General features: G+C 42.5%; 1 protein-coding gene across 4 annotated transcripts; it reads right to left on the reverse strand.

Moving 5' to 3' along the window:
- Positions 1–333: 333 nt before the first annotated feature.
- On the reverse strand, positions 334–15,788 carry LOC102685537 (threonine synthase-like 1). 4 transcript variants are annotated; one of them, XM_015353939.2, is made up of 5 exons: positions 15,719–15,788; positions 11,287–11,380; positions 10,910–11,070; positions 6,156–6,270; positions 334–5,379 (listed from the first exon to the last, which is right to left on the reverse strand). In XM_015353939.2, the coding sequence occupies exon 5, from the start codon at positions 5,376–5,378 to the stop codon at positions 3,132–3,134; it is 2,247 nt and encodes a 748-aa protein (XP_015209425.2). In that variant the 5' UTR covers position 5,379; positions 6,156–6,270; positions 10,910–11,070; positions 11,287–11,380; positions 15,719–15,788; the 3' UTR covers positions 334–3,131. The 4 variants fall into 4 exon arrangements, with proteins under 4 accessions (XP_015209425.2, XP_069047382.1, XP_069047381.1 ...); XM_069191281.1 differs by lacking the exon at positions 15,719–15,788 and adding an exon at positions 15,363–15,466; XM_069191280.1 differs by lacking the exon at positions 15,719–15,788 and adding an exon at positions 11,785–14,459.
- Positions 15,789–15,821: the final 33 nt, after the last annotated feature.

Below are 15,821 nucleotides of genomic sequence, written 5' to 3' on the forward strand. Positions count from 1 at the left end.
AAAGAAACTCCCACACAGTAGTCTTCAAATGCAAACAAAACTGGATTTGTTGCCATCAAAAGAGGGATAACAAAAAAAAAACCCTCACAGGAATACTCTCCACACCTTTCCTCCAAGGCACCCTCCTCCATACTGAGCTCTCCCAGTCCCTTTAATAGCTCCTCCTCTTCTAAGGACCATCCTCTTAAAGGGACACGCTCACATTTTCTTAACAGAGATGGGCAGTTTTACCAAAATAAAGTATTTAACCATCCAAAAAAATACGTATAAATTTTAACGTATAAAATTTGCACGAGTCATGCAACCGTGATCTATTCACTTAAACAAAACAACTAACCTTACATCAGTTATTTATAGATGGCTCACCAGTCACCTTTCCCTTTAAAATCATTTGTGTGATACTACAAACAGGAAAGGTGACTGGTGGCCATCTTGATCAACACAATACAATACTCCAACGGGGAAAACACTGCAGTGACTTTGGGGAAACAACAAAAAGGGTAAGTATCATTCACACTTCATTCGTATCACATACACTCTCTCAAACATACCAGAAGGGTAGAGGGAAATATTGGAGTATTTCATATTCAGTAAAAGAAAGACAAAATAACAAGCACTCCGTCACAAAGATGAGAAAATGTTCATGCCTCAGGACTATGCTAGGAATACTCCACAGAACTGGCTCAGATGGCAGAATGGAAATTCCATCTTGAATACAGCAGTGAGTATAGAACAACGCATTTAAGCAATACTGAAACACGCGTCAAAAGTATTTATGGTCGGACAACAGAACTCAAACCTTTTGGTTCCACAATGCTGGACTCAGGATGGATTTGCGTCAGGTGTATCATACAGTCAACACCATCCCCACATCAAGCGTGGTGGTGGCAGCTCTGTGTTCCAGTCCTCCTCCTCACCAGCAGGGACTGGGAAGCTTGTCAAGGCTGATGGGAATACAGATGAATCAAAGCACAGGAAAACACTAGAGGAAAACCTTTTTCCATCTGCTAGGCTTAAACGTGAGATGACAATTCGGCCTTTCAGCAGGACAATGATTCAAAGCAGAAGGCCTGCTTGAATCCTGCTTATCCTGACTTGAATCCTATTGAGAAATCCGGGGAACAACTTGAAAACTGGTGTCCAGAAGTGAACAGTAAGCAATCGAAGACAGCATGAGCAAATCTGTCAAGAAGAATAGGCAATGATTGCACCAAGCTGGAACACGGAATTCAAAGACTTAACCCAGACTGGCTTCTACCAAATTACAGGGCTGAATACTTGTGCAGTCAACACATGTCAGGGTTTTTTTGTCTTTAGTTTTTGGTGATATTTAATGTAACATATCTCATGCTTAGAAGGCTTCAGTTTAAGAAAATATGAACCAACAAAATAGAAACTCAATTATTAATACTCCGGATGGGGGGATGATTATTGTCTCAATTACTTATTGTTTTAAATTGTGGTTTATTCTCCAATCCCCCAAAAAGCTAATAGTATTTATTATAATTAAGAAAATATTTTCAGACTTCTTAGTTTATACTTTCAGACCCTTATTTTTTTAACAAAGTACACTGTACCACATGTTCGTAATTATGTTTTTATTATTTCTACTTAGGTTACTTCATTTACTTATTCTTTATAGACAAGAGAAAGCTTTTCCAAACCCACCCCGTACAATTACTGAGGAATGATGATTTAACAAAATGAAAGTAAATGTGATGCATAAATTTACTTATGTGTTTTAAATGAATGTCTCTTTGATGAAGGCAACAAAAGTGCTTTAAATTTCAGATGTTTTTTTACTGAAATGTATTGTTTTTAATTATAGGAAAAAAATGCCAATTCGAGTTTCTACAAAAGGATACGTCTACATGGACCTGGTGTTTGAATTAGAATAGATCAAACAACTGTTAAAGCATTTTGGAGTGTATGAAGCAGAGGAGAGTGCAAAGGTAGTCAGTGTGCTCTTGTTTTCCCTTCTGTTTCTACTGTATAATCTTTTCAAAGACAACACTATCAACAAGTGGAAACATCTAAGAGCTCCACAATTACAGCATAAACTAAAGTCATAAGGTTGTAATCACAAATTTAGACTGTAACTGTTCTAGCCTCTATAAGCGATTTCCATTATTGTCTCACCTCTGACAACAGACAAGGTCACTCGTCAACCCTTTCTATAATGGACGCTTGCCTGCCACCTAGTGGCCATTTCCCATTACTGATTGATATATAACAAGCATTCTCAATGATGTGTGAAAATATTATTTCACTGCTTTGCAATTCTTTCATTAAAATATCTATCTATATAAAATACCTATGCACACCTGACATGGAATGTAAATATCTGTCCTAGCAGCTACTTTACTTCCAGATTAGAAATTCAATTAAATTAAATTATTTCCATCCATTTTCTAACCGCTTTACCCAGTACATGGTCACTGGGGGAGCCAGAGCCTATCCCAGCGTGCACTGGGCACAGGGCAGGGTACACCCTGGATGGGACACCAGGCCATTGCAGGGCAGACACACAGACACAAACCCACACTCACGCCAAGGAGTTTTCCCTGACGTCTGTTAACCTACTACTATGTCTTTGGACTGTGGGACAAAACCGGAGCACCTGGAGGAAACCCATGTGAAGACAGAGAGAACATACAAACTCCACACAGATAGTACCCCAGGTCCAGAATTGCACCCAGGGCGACAGCACTACGCTGCCCTGCCACCCCTAAAATATCTTCATTAACAATATATACCGTGAACAGCTGGTAAAACTTGGAATTCATTTGGAAACCCAAATAAAATGAGGCAGTATATGATTAAGTTTGGTAAACATTGAATTCATTAAAATAAATCTGAAAGTCAACAGTGGTGTTCGTTTGCTCTTTAAAGAGTCTAAACAAACTGAACAAACTAGCAGAGAACATGAAGTTCAATCCAATGTAAGCAGACCTGCAGTTCCCACAAAATATAAATATATCTTGCCTACTGTGTTAAGAATTGTCTGTTTTAAATTATGTAAGTGGGGCATCCCTATATCTGTAACTGACAGCATCTCTGACACATAGTAAGTTAAAAGGCAAATGTATTCATTGAGTTATGCAGCACTAAACCTGTCTAGCTTTCCATGCTCAGGTAACTTTTAAGAATGAATCTCGAACAACAGTTTCAACTTCTTCAACTAGGTCACTGACGTTAGCATCACACACCTTGTGCCTCCTTGGATCTCTTAGAGACTTTAAGTCTGCATGCATGGGAGGCAGGGAACCTAACGAGCTGAGCAAATTAAGCTGATCGAACGGATCCTCGGCAACATCCTGAAATTTCAATGCTTTCAGCACAGCGGGTGCGAACTTGGCGGGGTGAACCGTGGAGGAAATGATAACTGGGCACGTCCTGTCTTGCAGGCGATCTGCTACGACTTTGGCAGCCGCGGCGCGGGTGTCCAGAATGTATCCTGTGGCTGAATGAACAGCGCTGATAGCAGCCAAGCACTCCTCTTCAGAGCACCAGCCTGCCAGACAGTCCTGATGCATCCTTTTCAGTAGAGCTCTTGGCACCTTAAAATACCTCTCCCTCTCAAACTGAGAAAATAACCCTCTAACGAGCTGCCAGTCCCCATCAGAGATGTGAAAGAGGTATCTCTCGAGGCTAGAAGGCTTTAGGACTTCTGTTGCCGGAGAGCTTGAAGGCAGAAGCTGTCGGTCTCTAAGGTCATACTCCCCAGTCCTCATGAATTTCGTTAGAACACCGCTCTGGTGTGAGGCACAAATAAATTTCCTGATAGGAATTCCCATTTGTTTTGCATACACGGCCGATAAAATATTTCCAAAGTCGCCAGCGGGGATGCAGACGTCCACAGGCTCTCCGAAGGCAACGGTGCCCTGGCTGACGAGGTCGAGATAGGCGGAGGCGTGGAAGATGACCTGCGGAAGCAGCTGGGCCCAGTTAACGGAGTCGGCGGCGGTCAGCACCGCGCCACACTCCACCGCCAGGTGGCCCGTCAGCTTCGGATCGCCGAGCATCTGCCGGACCGCCTGCTGGCAAAAGGCCAAGTCCGACTGCACACCGACCGCCTTCAGGTTCCCCTCCCGAAAACCCGTCATCTGCAGTCTCTGAACGGGGCTCACTCCGGCTTCGGGGAAGAACACCAGCACGGCACTCCTGCGCTTTTCAGCCTCGGGTAGACGACTAAAGCCGTTCAGCGCCGCGCTGCCCGTGTCTCCAGACGTGGCCCCCAGGAGTAAATGATTGCACAGGTTCGAGGTGCAGTACGCCAACAGCTGAGGCAGCAGCAGCAGGGAGAAATCTCGGAAAGAAGCCGTGGGGCCGTGAAAGAGCTCCTGAACGTACTGGTTATGTACGAGGTGTCGGACTGGAGCAATCCTTGGGCAAGCAAAATTATCCGCATAAGCCTTCTTGACCATGCTGTAGAGCTCCGGAGCCGGAACGTCAGCAGGATGGATACATTTCTCAAGCAGGATCTGGGCTCTTTCAGAATACGGCAGGTCCACTAATCTCACCCATTCCCGTGGGGGCAGCTCTGAAAGACCACCCTGTGGCACATAAAGCCCACCGTCGGGAGCCAGACCCTCGACCAAAACATCGCTGAAAAATTTCCGCTCTGACACCGAACCGTCCTCTGGCAGAAACTTGTTTCTGGTTGAAACAAACACTTCAGATTCAGTATCTTCACATCTCTTCACGGCTTTTAATACATTTGCGGCCACTTCTTCAGCGCTGTCCCCAGAATCACAAAGGACCCTTGCATCACACCACTTGTTATATATTTTCCGCCTGCAGCGTAGAATCTCTCTCAAAGACACTCCTGATCCGCGCCCAACGATCCTATTCCCTCTCCCTCCCGACAGCCTCTTTATGATGACTTCAGGGTTAACATCAAGGTATATAACAATTCCATTTTGCTTCACGTGGTGCATAGCTGCAGAGTGCATTGGACTGGACTCCGTCAATAAAACAATACTTCCAGACGCAGAGAAACTTGAAAGAGCTTTGCCTTCCTCTTCAACAAACTGTTCCCAACCGATTTCTGACAGCTTCTCCCCTGCAGTCATGTTCCACTCTTTCTTGAGGATGTGATCATCTAGATCAATGACAGGATGTCCTAACTTGCTACCAAGGATGTTTCCTACTGTTGTTTTTCCTGAGCCTGGGAGGCCCATGATGAAGATGTTTTTATGTCCGGTGCAGGAGCTCAGACTTGCTGTTCTGGATGCTGAGAAAGAAACTATAGGAGAAAAGAATGTCTTCCGAGTCAGTAAACGAGAATTACTTTCATTAGAAGCTCTTCCCCGATGGTAAGCCAGGAGTCCTTTGATTGCAATGTTTTTCACAAGTCGACAAGATGGATGAAACATCCTGAAACAGCCACATAAAAAAAGTAGGAATCAGTCTAAATGACAAAAGAACTACAAAATGTAGATCACAGTTTTGTTTCAGGCTTAAGCCAGCAGCCATATCACCCTGCAACTCACAACTGGCAACCCACTGAAGCTAAGCAGGTCTGAGCCTGGTCAGTACCTGGATGAGAGACTTCCTGGGAAAAACTAAGGTTGCTGCTGGAAGAGGTGTTAGTGGGGCCAGCAGGGGGCGCTCATCCTGCGGTCTATGTGGGTCCTAATGCCCCAGTATAGTGACGGGGACACTATACTGTAAACAGGCGCCGTCTTTCAGATGAGACGTAAAACCGAGGTCCTGACTCTCTGTGGTCATTAAAAATCCCAGGGCGTTTCTCGAAAAGAGTAGGGGTGTAACCCCGGCTACCTGGCCAAATCATGGCCTTACCATGATTTACCGGCTACCTTACCAATCATGGCCTCCTAATAATCCCCATCTATGAATTGGCTTCATTACTCTGCTCTCCTCCCCACTGAGAGCTGGTGTGTGGGGAGCGTTCTGGCGCACTATAGCTGCCGTTGCATCATCCAGGTGGATGCTGCACATTGGTGGTGGTGGAGGGGAGTCCCCATTACCTGTAAAGCACTTTGAGTGGAGTGTCCAGAAAAGTGACATATAAGTGTATGTAATTATCATTATTAAGCTTAAATCAACAAAAAAAACATCTGAAAGCAATACCCACAGTTTTCACATTAAACTAATCATTTTAAGAGAAACATGACTTGATGAGTGCTCACCTTATTTATGAAAAATACTTCGACAGTCTCCAATTACATTAGCAGTAACTAAAAGGGTCATCAAAGCTCAGCCTTAAAGACTAGTCCTGTGCAAAACATTCTTTATCCCACAGTCCTATAAAGAAAGAAAAAGAAATATTAATATAATAAGTATTCACTAATAGATCTATCTGAAGCAACTATATCTCAAGGGTATCTAATTAAGTGATCATAGGGAAGAACATTATTATATTAATAGAAGTTTTGCTGGACTATTACACACGTAAACTCATTCTCACTATTTGTGGGTTTTAAGCGCACTGCAGAATTTGTTTTACAACTGGTCTGTTTTCTAATTCAGTTTGTCGGACTGCTAAACATACACACATAGGGTACATTTCTAAAAATGTATATTGAAGTCAAATGAAGTGTTATAAAAAGTAGAAGACAGGAACATGCATTCATTATGGATTAAGTATAAGTTTCTGCCTGTCTTCATGACTTTGTTAGATGTGACAGTCAGTGGTCCAGGCCTCCATGAATTTTCAATCCAAGGCAAAGGCAGCCTATTTAAAGTCCTGGATCTAACAGAGTTGGATAAAATCCGATTAAAATGAAAAATTATCAGATCCTTTCAAAGTGTTAAATCTGCTGGATATATCCAGAATAAATCCTTGAAAGTTTATGTGCAATGGAACAATTTAAAACATTTAAATCTGTAAATAATCATCTGTAAACCCATACTGTTTTATGACACATCTTCATCCATGCATTTCCAACCTGACTCAAGTATAGGCTACATAAAAATGGTGTAGCTTATCGAACTTCACAGCCTCTGATGAAAATGCCAAATTATCCAATCTAATATGTTCTAACCTCATTCTTTTTGCACTTGTTTTTATTTAATACTCATCCACTTTGGATTTTTGCCCATTCTGAAAATACAAAATTAACAAACTACCTTGAACTGACCACAAAAAGGTTCTAACATTTTAGTGTGTTGAACGGGTGCCTTTTCTTTTTTATATATAAAGAGATCTTCCTAAGGCTCCACGGCCAAAACGTTGGGTTTTCTTTCTTCTTTTTTTCAGCATGGAATAAACCTATTACTTGTTCCTTCCTATATATAGTCTACTTGGGATCATATTTCTAAGAAGCTTCAAAACAGGTACATTGCATCTACATTGAAGGCTGGTTTGACCCAACGCTGTAAAATAGACATCATACTTTGAGACGCACCTTCTGGTGTTAACTGCTCACTGCTCACATACACTGACGGCCAGAGTCACTTCCACCATGCAGATTCACAGAGCGGCATCCACATCAATGTTGATATACTGAGCAACAGAAATCCTACTTGAAGACCCATGGTGCAACACAGCTAGTGTACTGCTTAGAGGATACAGAATCACTGACCTTTATGGAGTAGGGCAGGATACAGACCGCACTATAAAGCATTTAATTATTTGTAAAAAATGTCATGTTTAGTCACTGGGACAGCCTCCATGAAGGAGTGTAGATCAGTTACCGAAAATTATGCCTGGCATTGCACTCAAAGCCATTCTTTAAAAGCGCTGCATTCATATCTGCTATACTCTACATGGGTAGTAGATTTTCTGAATTCTGCTACTCTGATACACAGCTAAATTCATTAAGGTGCTACTGTTTGCTGAAATTCTGCAAATCTCCTGCTTTCTACATCATGCTATCCCTTATGCTGAACAAAAAAAGCCATTTAGTGATGGGCACCTTGAAGCTCAGCACTGACATTTCTCAGATTATCGCTCAAATTCAAGAGCAAAGTTTATTAGCAGCTATGGACACGAATTGTTGAGCAATGCATTCACCAGTGTCATATCCCACCACTGTAAAAGCAGAATGATCTGCTGTTCCTCTGAACATAGGCCATCTTTATCATGAATCTCTAAATAACCAAATAGTCCACAAAAAATAATTATTGCAAATAAAATGCTATATACCATGCTGAATGTGAGCATACATTTTTCTTTTCAGTAGCTGGACACCTATTGGAAGTATGGCTGTATATATGATATGTTAACAAAAAAAGGGAGCATTATGTGAACAAGCAGTACAAAAAAACATGGAAAAAGTGTTCACACAATAATACTATTTTCAAACAAGTGTTAATTGCTCACAAAAGCCCTTGTCCAGTTAATTACACAGCTACAAGCCATCACTGGGTCTATATTGATCCTAGCTGATACAGTGAACCTTAAGATAATTGCTTTCATAATGAGCAATGAATAAAGAGTATGATACAAGGTTCAAAACATAAGTGACTTCAACAAAAATAACAAAATACAGAGTTAGCCCAAGCACTTGGTCTCCCTATATGAAGTAAGAAGATCGATTACCAAGAAGTACAATTTTACAGGTATGATCACTCCTCCATGCAGATCTGAGAGATTGTCTGCATGCAGAAACTTCAGGCCACAGAAGTAGAATCTGTGCTTGAGAGCTGGAATCATGTGGATAGTTTGGATTAAGCAACTGATGACGACTTGAAAAGTGCAACAGGTGATCTGGATTTGACACCAAAATAATTAGACAAATTAAGCCATCACAATCAGAAGTGACTGTCTCATTATTGGACTGACAACTAGAGTATCCATCCATCCACTCGTGCAACTTTATAGATTTACCACTTTCTGGAAAAAGACACTTACAACGATATGATATGAATTTACATGATTTCTCAGAATTTCTTACAAAAGTTTCCGCAGAGTGGGAAAAACATTTTCACATCCACTTCCATTTGCTAAGTGTTCCATGAACGTCTGTCCTGGGCCATACTCTTTACTCCCTCTGATAACAATATTGCTCAGGCTATATTTATGGGGAAACCCTCAGCTAGAAGATGTGCTTCAATTTGGTACAGCTGCCGAGGCAGAGACAAACAAAAGCCCAATCGAAATCTGAGTTATTGTTTCCAATAAAACCCTCGTGTGCAACATGCCCAACATGACTTTGTGTGATTTCATTCTGTATGTTGTTGCTCAATTCATACAAATTAAAGCACAACTATTGAAACACCATCTGGATACCTGACTAATGAAATACATTCTGAGCCAGAGAACCTGTTAGAAGCTTTCAGACCAAAACACTTCACACATCACCTCACTTTCTATAACCAATTATCCAATTCAGGGTCACGGAGGCCCAGAGCCTATCCAGGGAAGCACTGGTGGCAAGGCAGGATACATCCTGCATGGCACACCAGTCCATCACAAGGCACACACGGACACAAACACACTGACAGAGAAGCCTGTCACGAGGTACAGATAGCAAAGAAAATACAACATTCATACACCTTCCACTGAGCGGTTGCTAGATAAGTTCCTGAGAGTGCACACTCAGGGCTTGACTAGTAACTGCTATTACTTAATTTCATATACATTCACATACATAAACATACTTAATTTCATATATATTCATATACTTAAACACAGGTTTGAGTGAGTATTGTGGTGTGAACGGAGAGCACTCTCAAAACGGATGATACTCAATGTTTGTTTGGTGTCGGTACTTCCGGGGTGGGTCAGCCTATGGTGGCCTCAGAAGGCCAAACCTAACCCCACTTCTCAAGGGTTATTTAAGGAGATGGGAAAAACCACTTTGAAGTAGAGAAATGGTTTGTTCCAGAAGGTGAGGGGCATACAAGCTATTTAAGCTGGCTCCTCAGCCTAAGAAGGTGTTGGTTGTTGGTGGTTAGTATATTAGGTAGAGACACAGAGACACAGAGACACAGAGACACAGAGACACAGAGACACAGAGACACAGAGACACAGAGACACAGAGACACCGAGACACCGAGACACCGAGACACCGAGACACCATTTGAAGAATTACTTTTGTTTCTTTTGGGGTTTTGTTTTCTGTTGTGGGGGACTGAGAGCACTATAAATAAACTGCCCTTATTTTACTTGAGAGTTTATCTGTGAATACAGGACTCTCCTTCTCCTCACAGTCTTATGGCTGGCCATCCCACCTCTGCCACTAAAATGTCACACAATGGTCTGAGGAAGGCCAAAGTAGGTCCGTTTTATAACGGAATGGCTCCATTGCAAAAATGCTCACGTAAAATAAGTGCAGTTTATTTACAGTGCTCCCAGTCACACCAGAACGGGTTTTTTACAAAAGCCTATTAACCAACTGGTGTGTCTTTGGACTGAGCTCAAGCAGAACATGCACCCTCCACACAGATAGTGCCAAAGCAATTGAACCCAAGGGCCCTGCACTCTGAGGCCGCAATGCCAATCGCTGTGCCACCATGTCATCCAGAGCTTCGCCTATTTAAATCAACTTTCACGCTGTGCAGAAAAACAAACCAAGCTATCATATGACAGTGTGAACGAAGGGACAGCTTTGGAAACGTTTGAAATTTTGAAAACTTTTCAAGCCTCAGAAAAGGGTACATTTTTAATGAATGTGATACAGATATGCAAGATTGTTTTCTTTGAGTTTGGAGGATATTAAGTTGACCATTACTATAACTGAGCATTCATCATCTCAGTGCTTGATTTTAATGTGACTGCTACCCAACCTATACTATAGTTCTATACTATACAGACTATAAGCTTAACATTGACTTTTAAGTGAATTCACCAATAATTATATAGAATTAGTCTTTCTTCACTCTCTTGCTCCCTAATACATACACCTGATTGATCTTATAAATCATAACATTCTACTAATTCAGCTGGAGAGCTTTTTTTGGGCCCTCTTGTCCTGCCCATGAGAGGTTTAAAACTGACCTGACTTTATTTTTCTCGGTGGTTTTAGTTCTGAGGTGAGGCTGGTTACAGCTGGTGGTCCAAGCGTTACGCCATCAGCTAGCCTTTCCATAGAAGTCAAGCAGAAGAACCTGTGCCTGTTGTGGCTGACAATAAACCCAGAAGAAAAACAGCGCCAGGGCCTTTTTGGAAGAAAAAATAAGAATCGTTTATTTTTTAAACATACTATTAAATAAACGGAGGATTATGTATATTCATGTCCTTGGGAATTGTTTTATAAACAGTATTTACTATTTGAAGTTGTGGTGAGAGGTGGACTCATGCTTTGCGGGCAGGACAAACCAGCACCGTGAAGTTTCTCCACCCCCGCTACAGACAGCACAAACGATGAAACCCACCTCATTCGTTAGTGCTGCGTTTGTGCCGGTTTGTGCCGTTGAAAGTAACTTCCCAGCTGCTTCCCAGTTTCCCAGAGCCTGATACTTGCTCCACCTGTAGGAGTTAAGCACGAAGAGGTTCTAAAATTTCTACTGTAAACAAATTACAAGGTTTGGAATGCATGAACAACATTAAGATAAAATATTGACGGATAGATGCGAGTGTGCATTTTACAGATAACTATTCAGATCGCCTCTAAATGACAGAGCTAAAATTAATCCAAAGTATGTATTTGACGCTTTTATTAGCAGACCTTTCATGCACTTAAAGGTACGATTAATTGGTTAGCACTGTAAATGGACTATAACAATTCAGTGTAAAGTCTTGGGGGAAGTCACGAATTTCCAAATTACGTGTCTTTTGGCAACAAAATAGAATACTAATTTCGTGGGTTTCATACAAGTTTAAAAGCATCATGAAGTGTCAAACAAGATCTTCAGAACTTAATATTTTAATACCTTCGCAGTTTTTATTTTCATGGCGCCTCACTCGATATTACCCTCGGGGCGATGCATTTACTCCAACCTCTGAAACCCATACGCGCGTGCACGCTCTTCTGGTATGTTACGCTGAAGTCCGCTGAATATTTAAAGGCAAGGTAAAAGCTCCGTGAAGTTGACCTCCGCACCCAACAGACAGCACAAACGATGAAAACCACCTCATTCGTCACTGCTACGTTTGTGTCGTTGAAAGTAGCGTTTGTGCTGCTTTCGTTCCCGAGATATAGCATCTTGTTTTGCCGGTGATCACATGACCATGCACGGTGCCTTTGACCTCCAGTGACCCCGTCTGCCGAGTTTAAGCGCTCTGTTACCGTTTGGCTCGTACCCTTAACATTGTAAATACAATCAATATCTTAAAATATATGAGCCTACTTAGATGTGAATAATACTAAGATGCCAACAACTTAACCATCTATGACATAAACCTGTGGTTGTAATGTATGTAAAATCACCGGGATTGTAAGATCTATGCTTTTTTTATTTTCTAAGGTACGTTTTTCTTTTCTTTCCCAACTCGCTGTTGCCAAACGCGTAACTGTGGGATACCATCGCGACAAGACCTCTGCAGCATGTCATGATAGGGACTGTAAAGCAACGGGGGCTCAGGCGGGCGCCCTTGCCGCATTAGGTCGGCCCCCCACCGTCGGGGGCTCGAACCCGGGACTTCCGCGTCACTCAGCAGGGACCCAGCCCGGTGAGCCAAAGAGAGATCTCTCTATATCCCAGTAGCTGTAGTCCTGCTATCACAGGGAAGGGCGGCGACGTCACCGCTCTAGTAAGCCGGCTTTTACACAGTGCCTGTTGGCCATAAGCGTTACAGGACCTAATGTATAACACATGTATATCACAGCAGTATATATTGCGACTGGCGCCTTGCTTCCATGCCACCCTGGCACCGCTGTCGCAAAAAAGGTCTCATATCAGGACATGATATACCCAGATCGGACCTGTCGCAACATATGGACTCCATGTCGTGACATGAGGGCGGGGCATTTTGGTCGGGGTATTTCATATCGCGATATAGGGGCTTCATGTCGCGACATGGGGCGGGGCATTTTGGTCGGGGTATTTCATATCGCGATATAGGGGCTTTCATGTCGCGACATGGGGGTGGGGCATTTTTGTCGGGGTATTTTATATCGCGATATAATGGCTTCATGTCGCGACATGGGGTGGGGCATTTTGGTCGGGGTATTTCATATCGCGATATAGGGGCTTCATGTCGCGACATGGGGTGGGGCATTTTGGTCGGGGACTTTCATATCGCGATATAGGGGCGGGGCATTTTGGTCGGGGTATTTCATATCGCGATATAGGGGCTTCATGTCGCGACATGGGGGTGGGGCAGTTTTGTCGGGGGATTTTATATCGCGATATGCGGGCTTCATGTGGCGACATGGGCGCGGGGGGCTCTGTCATATCATGTGGACTCCGTGTCACGACATGGGGTGGAGGCGTTTTGTCGGGGTATGTCACATTGCTGTATCTGGACAGTGATGCGTCAGTCGCAATGGTTAACGCGATGTGATCGTGATGCGCGTACTCCTATCGTGACATGCTATCGGAGTCGTGAACGAGCTGTGGATGCCACGATATTCTGTCTGCTATTCAGTTTTGACCTCAATGCGACTTGATCAGTAATTGGAAACCAATGGATATGTTACTGTATATCCAGCGTGCTCAAACAGCACACACGGTACACACAGAACTTCCGCTGTGGCGCTTTACCCAATCAGAGTGTCGATTCTCACTCTTCACCCAATCGCGGCCCGAACTGCTCGGGGGTTTAGCCAATCGCGGGTCTGAGAGCTGAGAGCTAGCAGCGCCAGGTGGATCGGCTTGTTTACTGTGTCAGTGAGAATCTAGTTTTAAAATGCTTTACTTATTTGCAAAACAACTGCATAAATTAAACTACATTTAACGTCTTTATTGATTCACAATGTCCCGTACTCTTCGAAATACATTTTTTATTTGCAATACAACTGTCTCCGCTGCTTTCTGTCATGAATACATGGTATTTGAACAATTTTAATCGTATATTTAAGGGAAACGCCTTCTGCTTTGTACTTTAAAAATGAATAGAAATGTAAAGTGTATGATCTATTATAATGCTCGTGCTTTCAATTTTGTTTTTTATTGTTAAATTATATCGATCTAGAAACGAATACCTAAAAATGTGAATATGGGCTCTCGTGTTGTACCAGCGGTAATTTGGAAACTGGGGTCTCTTCACCGATGAAAGGAGTACACAAGCAATACATTTTCGAGAACATGGTTAAAATTTAAAAGAAAACGCCTAACCCAATGAACTAACATAGTAACTCCTCCCTAAATGTAAGACTGTTTATTCGTGTAAAGGCTCCAAAGTCTGGGGTCAACTGATCAAAAGATCACAACTGAAAGATCTGGTGGTCGTGACTTTCCTATTTTGTACGTCACAGAGTGACGCCAGACCCAGGAGAAGAACGCGCTATATTGAAATATATTGAAACATCCATCCCACCCGACCAGACAGACTCGAAAAACAAATTGCCCCCATTGTTTTCATCACAATCAGGAGCTCAAGTACCGAGTTTGTTGGTATCTGTAAACAGCCTTGTAAAGTCACGTGATTACCCGAAAAACCAAGGCGCTATACAGTATCTCGGAAACGAAAGCAGCACAAACGCTACTTACAGCGACACAAACCGGCACAAACGCAGTACTGACGATTGCGGCAAGTTTCGTCGTTTGTGCTGTTCGACGGGCGGGTGGGCAACTTCATGGAGCAGGACGTGCAAACATGTCTGCGTCATTACTTTGAAGACTGCAGAAGACTCGACTTCACCTGAGGATCTAACACAGGCGCCCATACCTGTGTCTTCAGAGGGCAGGCGTGCCTTCACGCTGTATTCTACACCAAGGACTGGCCGGAAACACGAAGATAAAACTAAGGACTGTGAGTTCATCGCTTCATGTTTGCGCATAAGACCCGTGTAAATACAAACACACGGATAATGACAGTTTATTAAAGAATTCAGATATATGTTCATTTCTGTTATGTGAAAATAAAAAAATATGTTTCCAATATTGCAGCGGTCCGCAGGTGTGAGACGGTGGACTTTCCAGTGTTGCTTCTCGGGTGTGTTATTTACTACCCGCGACAACCTTGTACGTAGGCCCTTAAAAAACACCCTGGTTCTTTTTCACTATAACGAATGTGTTTTGTATAAAAAGTGCAACAGTGGTCTTGTTGTTCTAAAGCTGCAGATTAAAGCCTTTTTGAACACGTGGCTCGACAGACGGTCGAATCTTTACACGTCCCTTGGTGCGTTTAAGAAGGAGACAGTGAAACTGAGAAACTGATCACTCCTTCAGGTTTTTAAGAAAGCACACCTCTAAGAAGGATTAAGCCTCTTGGTAAGAACATGCAATTGTTTTCTAGTGTTCGCTTTTTTAGACTACACCCGAAACTCTTCTGATTAGGGTATGTGGTATTCGTAACATTTAATTTTCCTGCTCACATATTAAATGATATTAAATGCAAAATGTACCGCGCTATATCTCGGGAACGAGAGCAGCACAAACGCTACTTTCAACGCCACAAACCGGCACTAATGAATGAGCTGGGTTTCACCGTTTGTGGTTTCTGTAGGAGGGGCAATTTCACGGAACTGGACAAATTTACTTTTTTCCGTTAATACAACCATTTATAAAGCGTAATTCAGAAACGCATTTTCACGCCGACATCGTTAGTTGATTTTTTTTCGTTAAGCGCTATTAAAAAGGAAAGTAGCACACTTCGGGACGGATCGGTCAAGCCAAAGGCAAACGAAGCCGCAGTCTTTCTTTCAACTAAATTATTATTTTTTAAAAAACATATAATATAGTGTGAAGATACACTTCTTACCTGGCAATAACGTCATCTAGATTCGAATCTGCGAAAACCAAACCTGGTGCACTTCCATGCTGCCATGAATCCTTCCCAACCCTACCTGACCATACATCTACTA

The sequence above is a fragment of the Lepisosteus oculatus genome, chromosome 6, assembly GCF_040954835.1.
Source record: "Lepisosteus oculatus isolate fLepOcu1 chromosome 6, fLepOcu1.hap2, whole genome shotgun sequence".
NCBI classification, from domain to species: Eukaryota; Metazoa; Chordata; class Actinopteri; order Semionotiformes; family Lepisosteidae; genus Lepisosteus; species Lepisosteus oculatus.

Bases quoted from the DNA above. Each gene is read 5' to 3' on its own strand.
- LOC102685537 (XM_015353940.2), bottom strand. From the start codon at position 5,378: ATGTTTCATCCATCTTGTCGACTTGTGAAAAACATTGCAATCAAAGGA.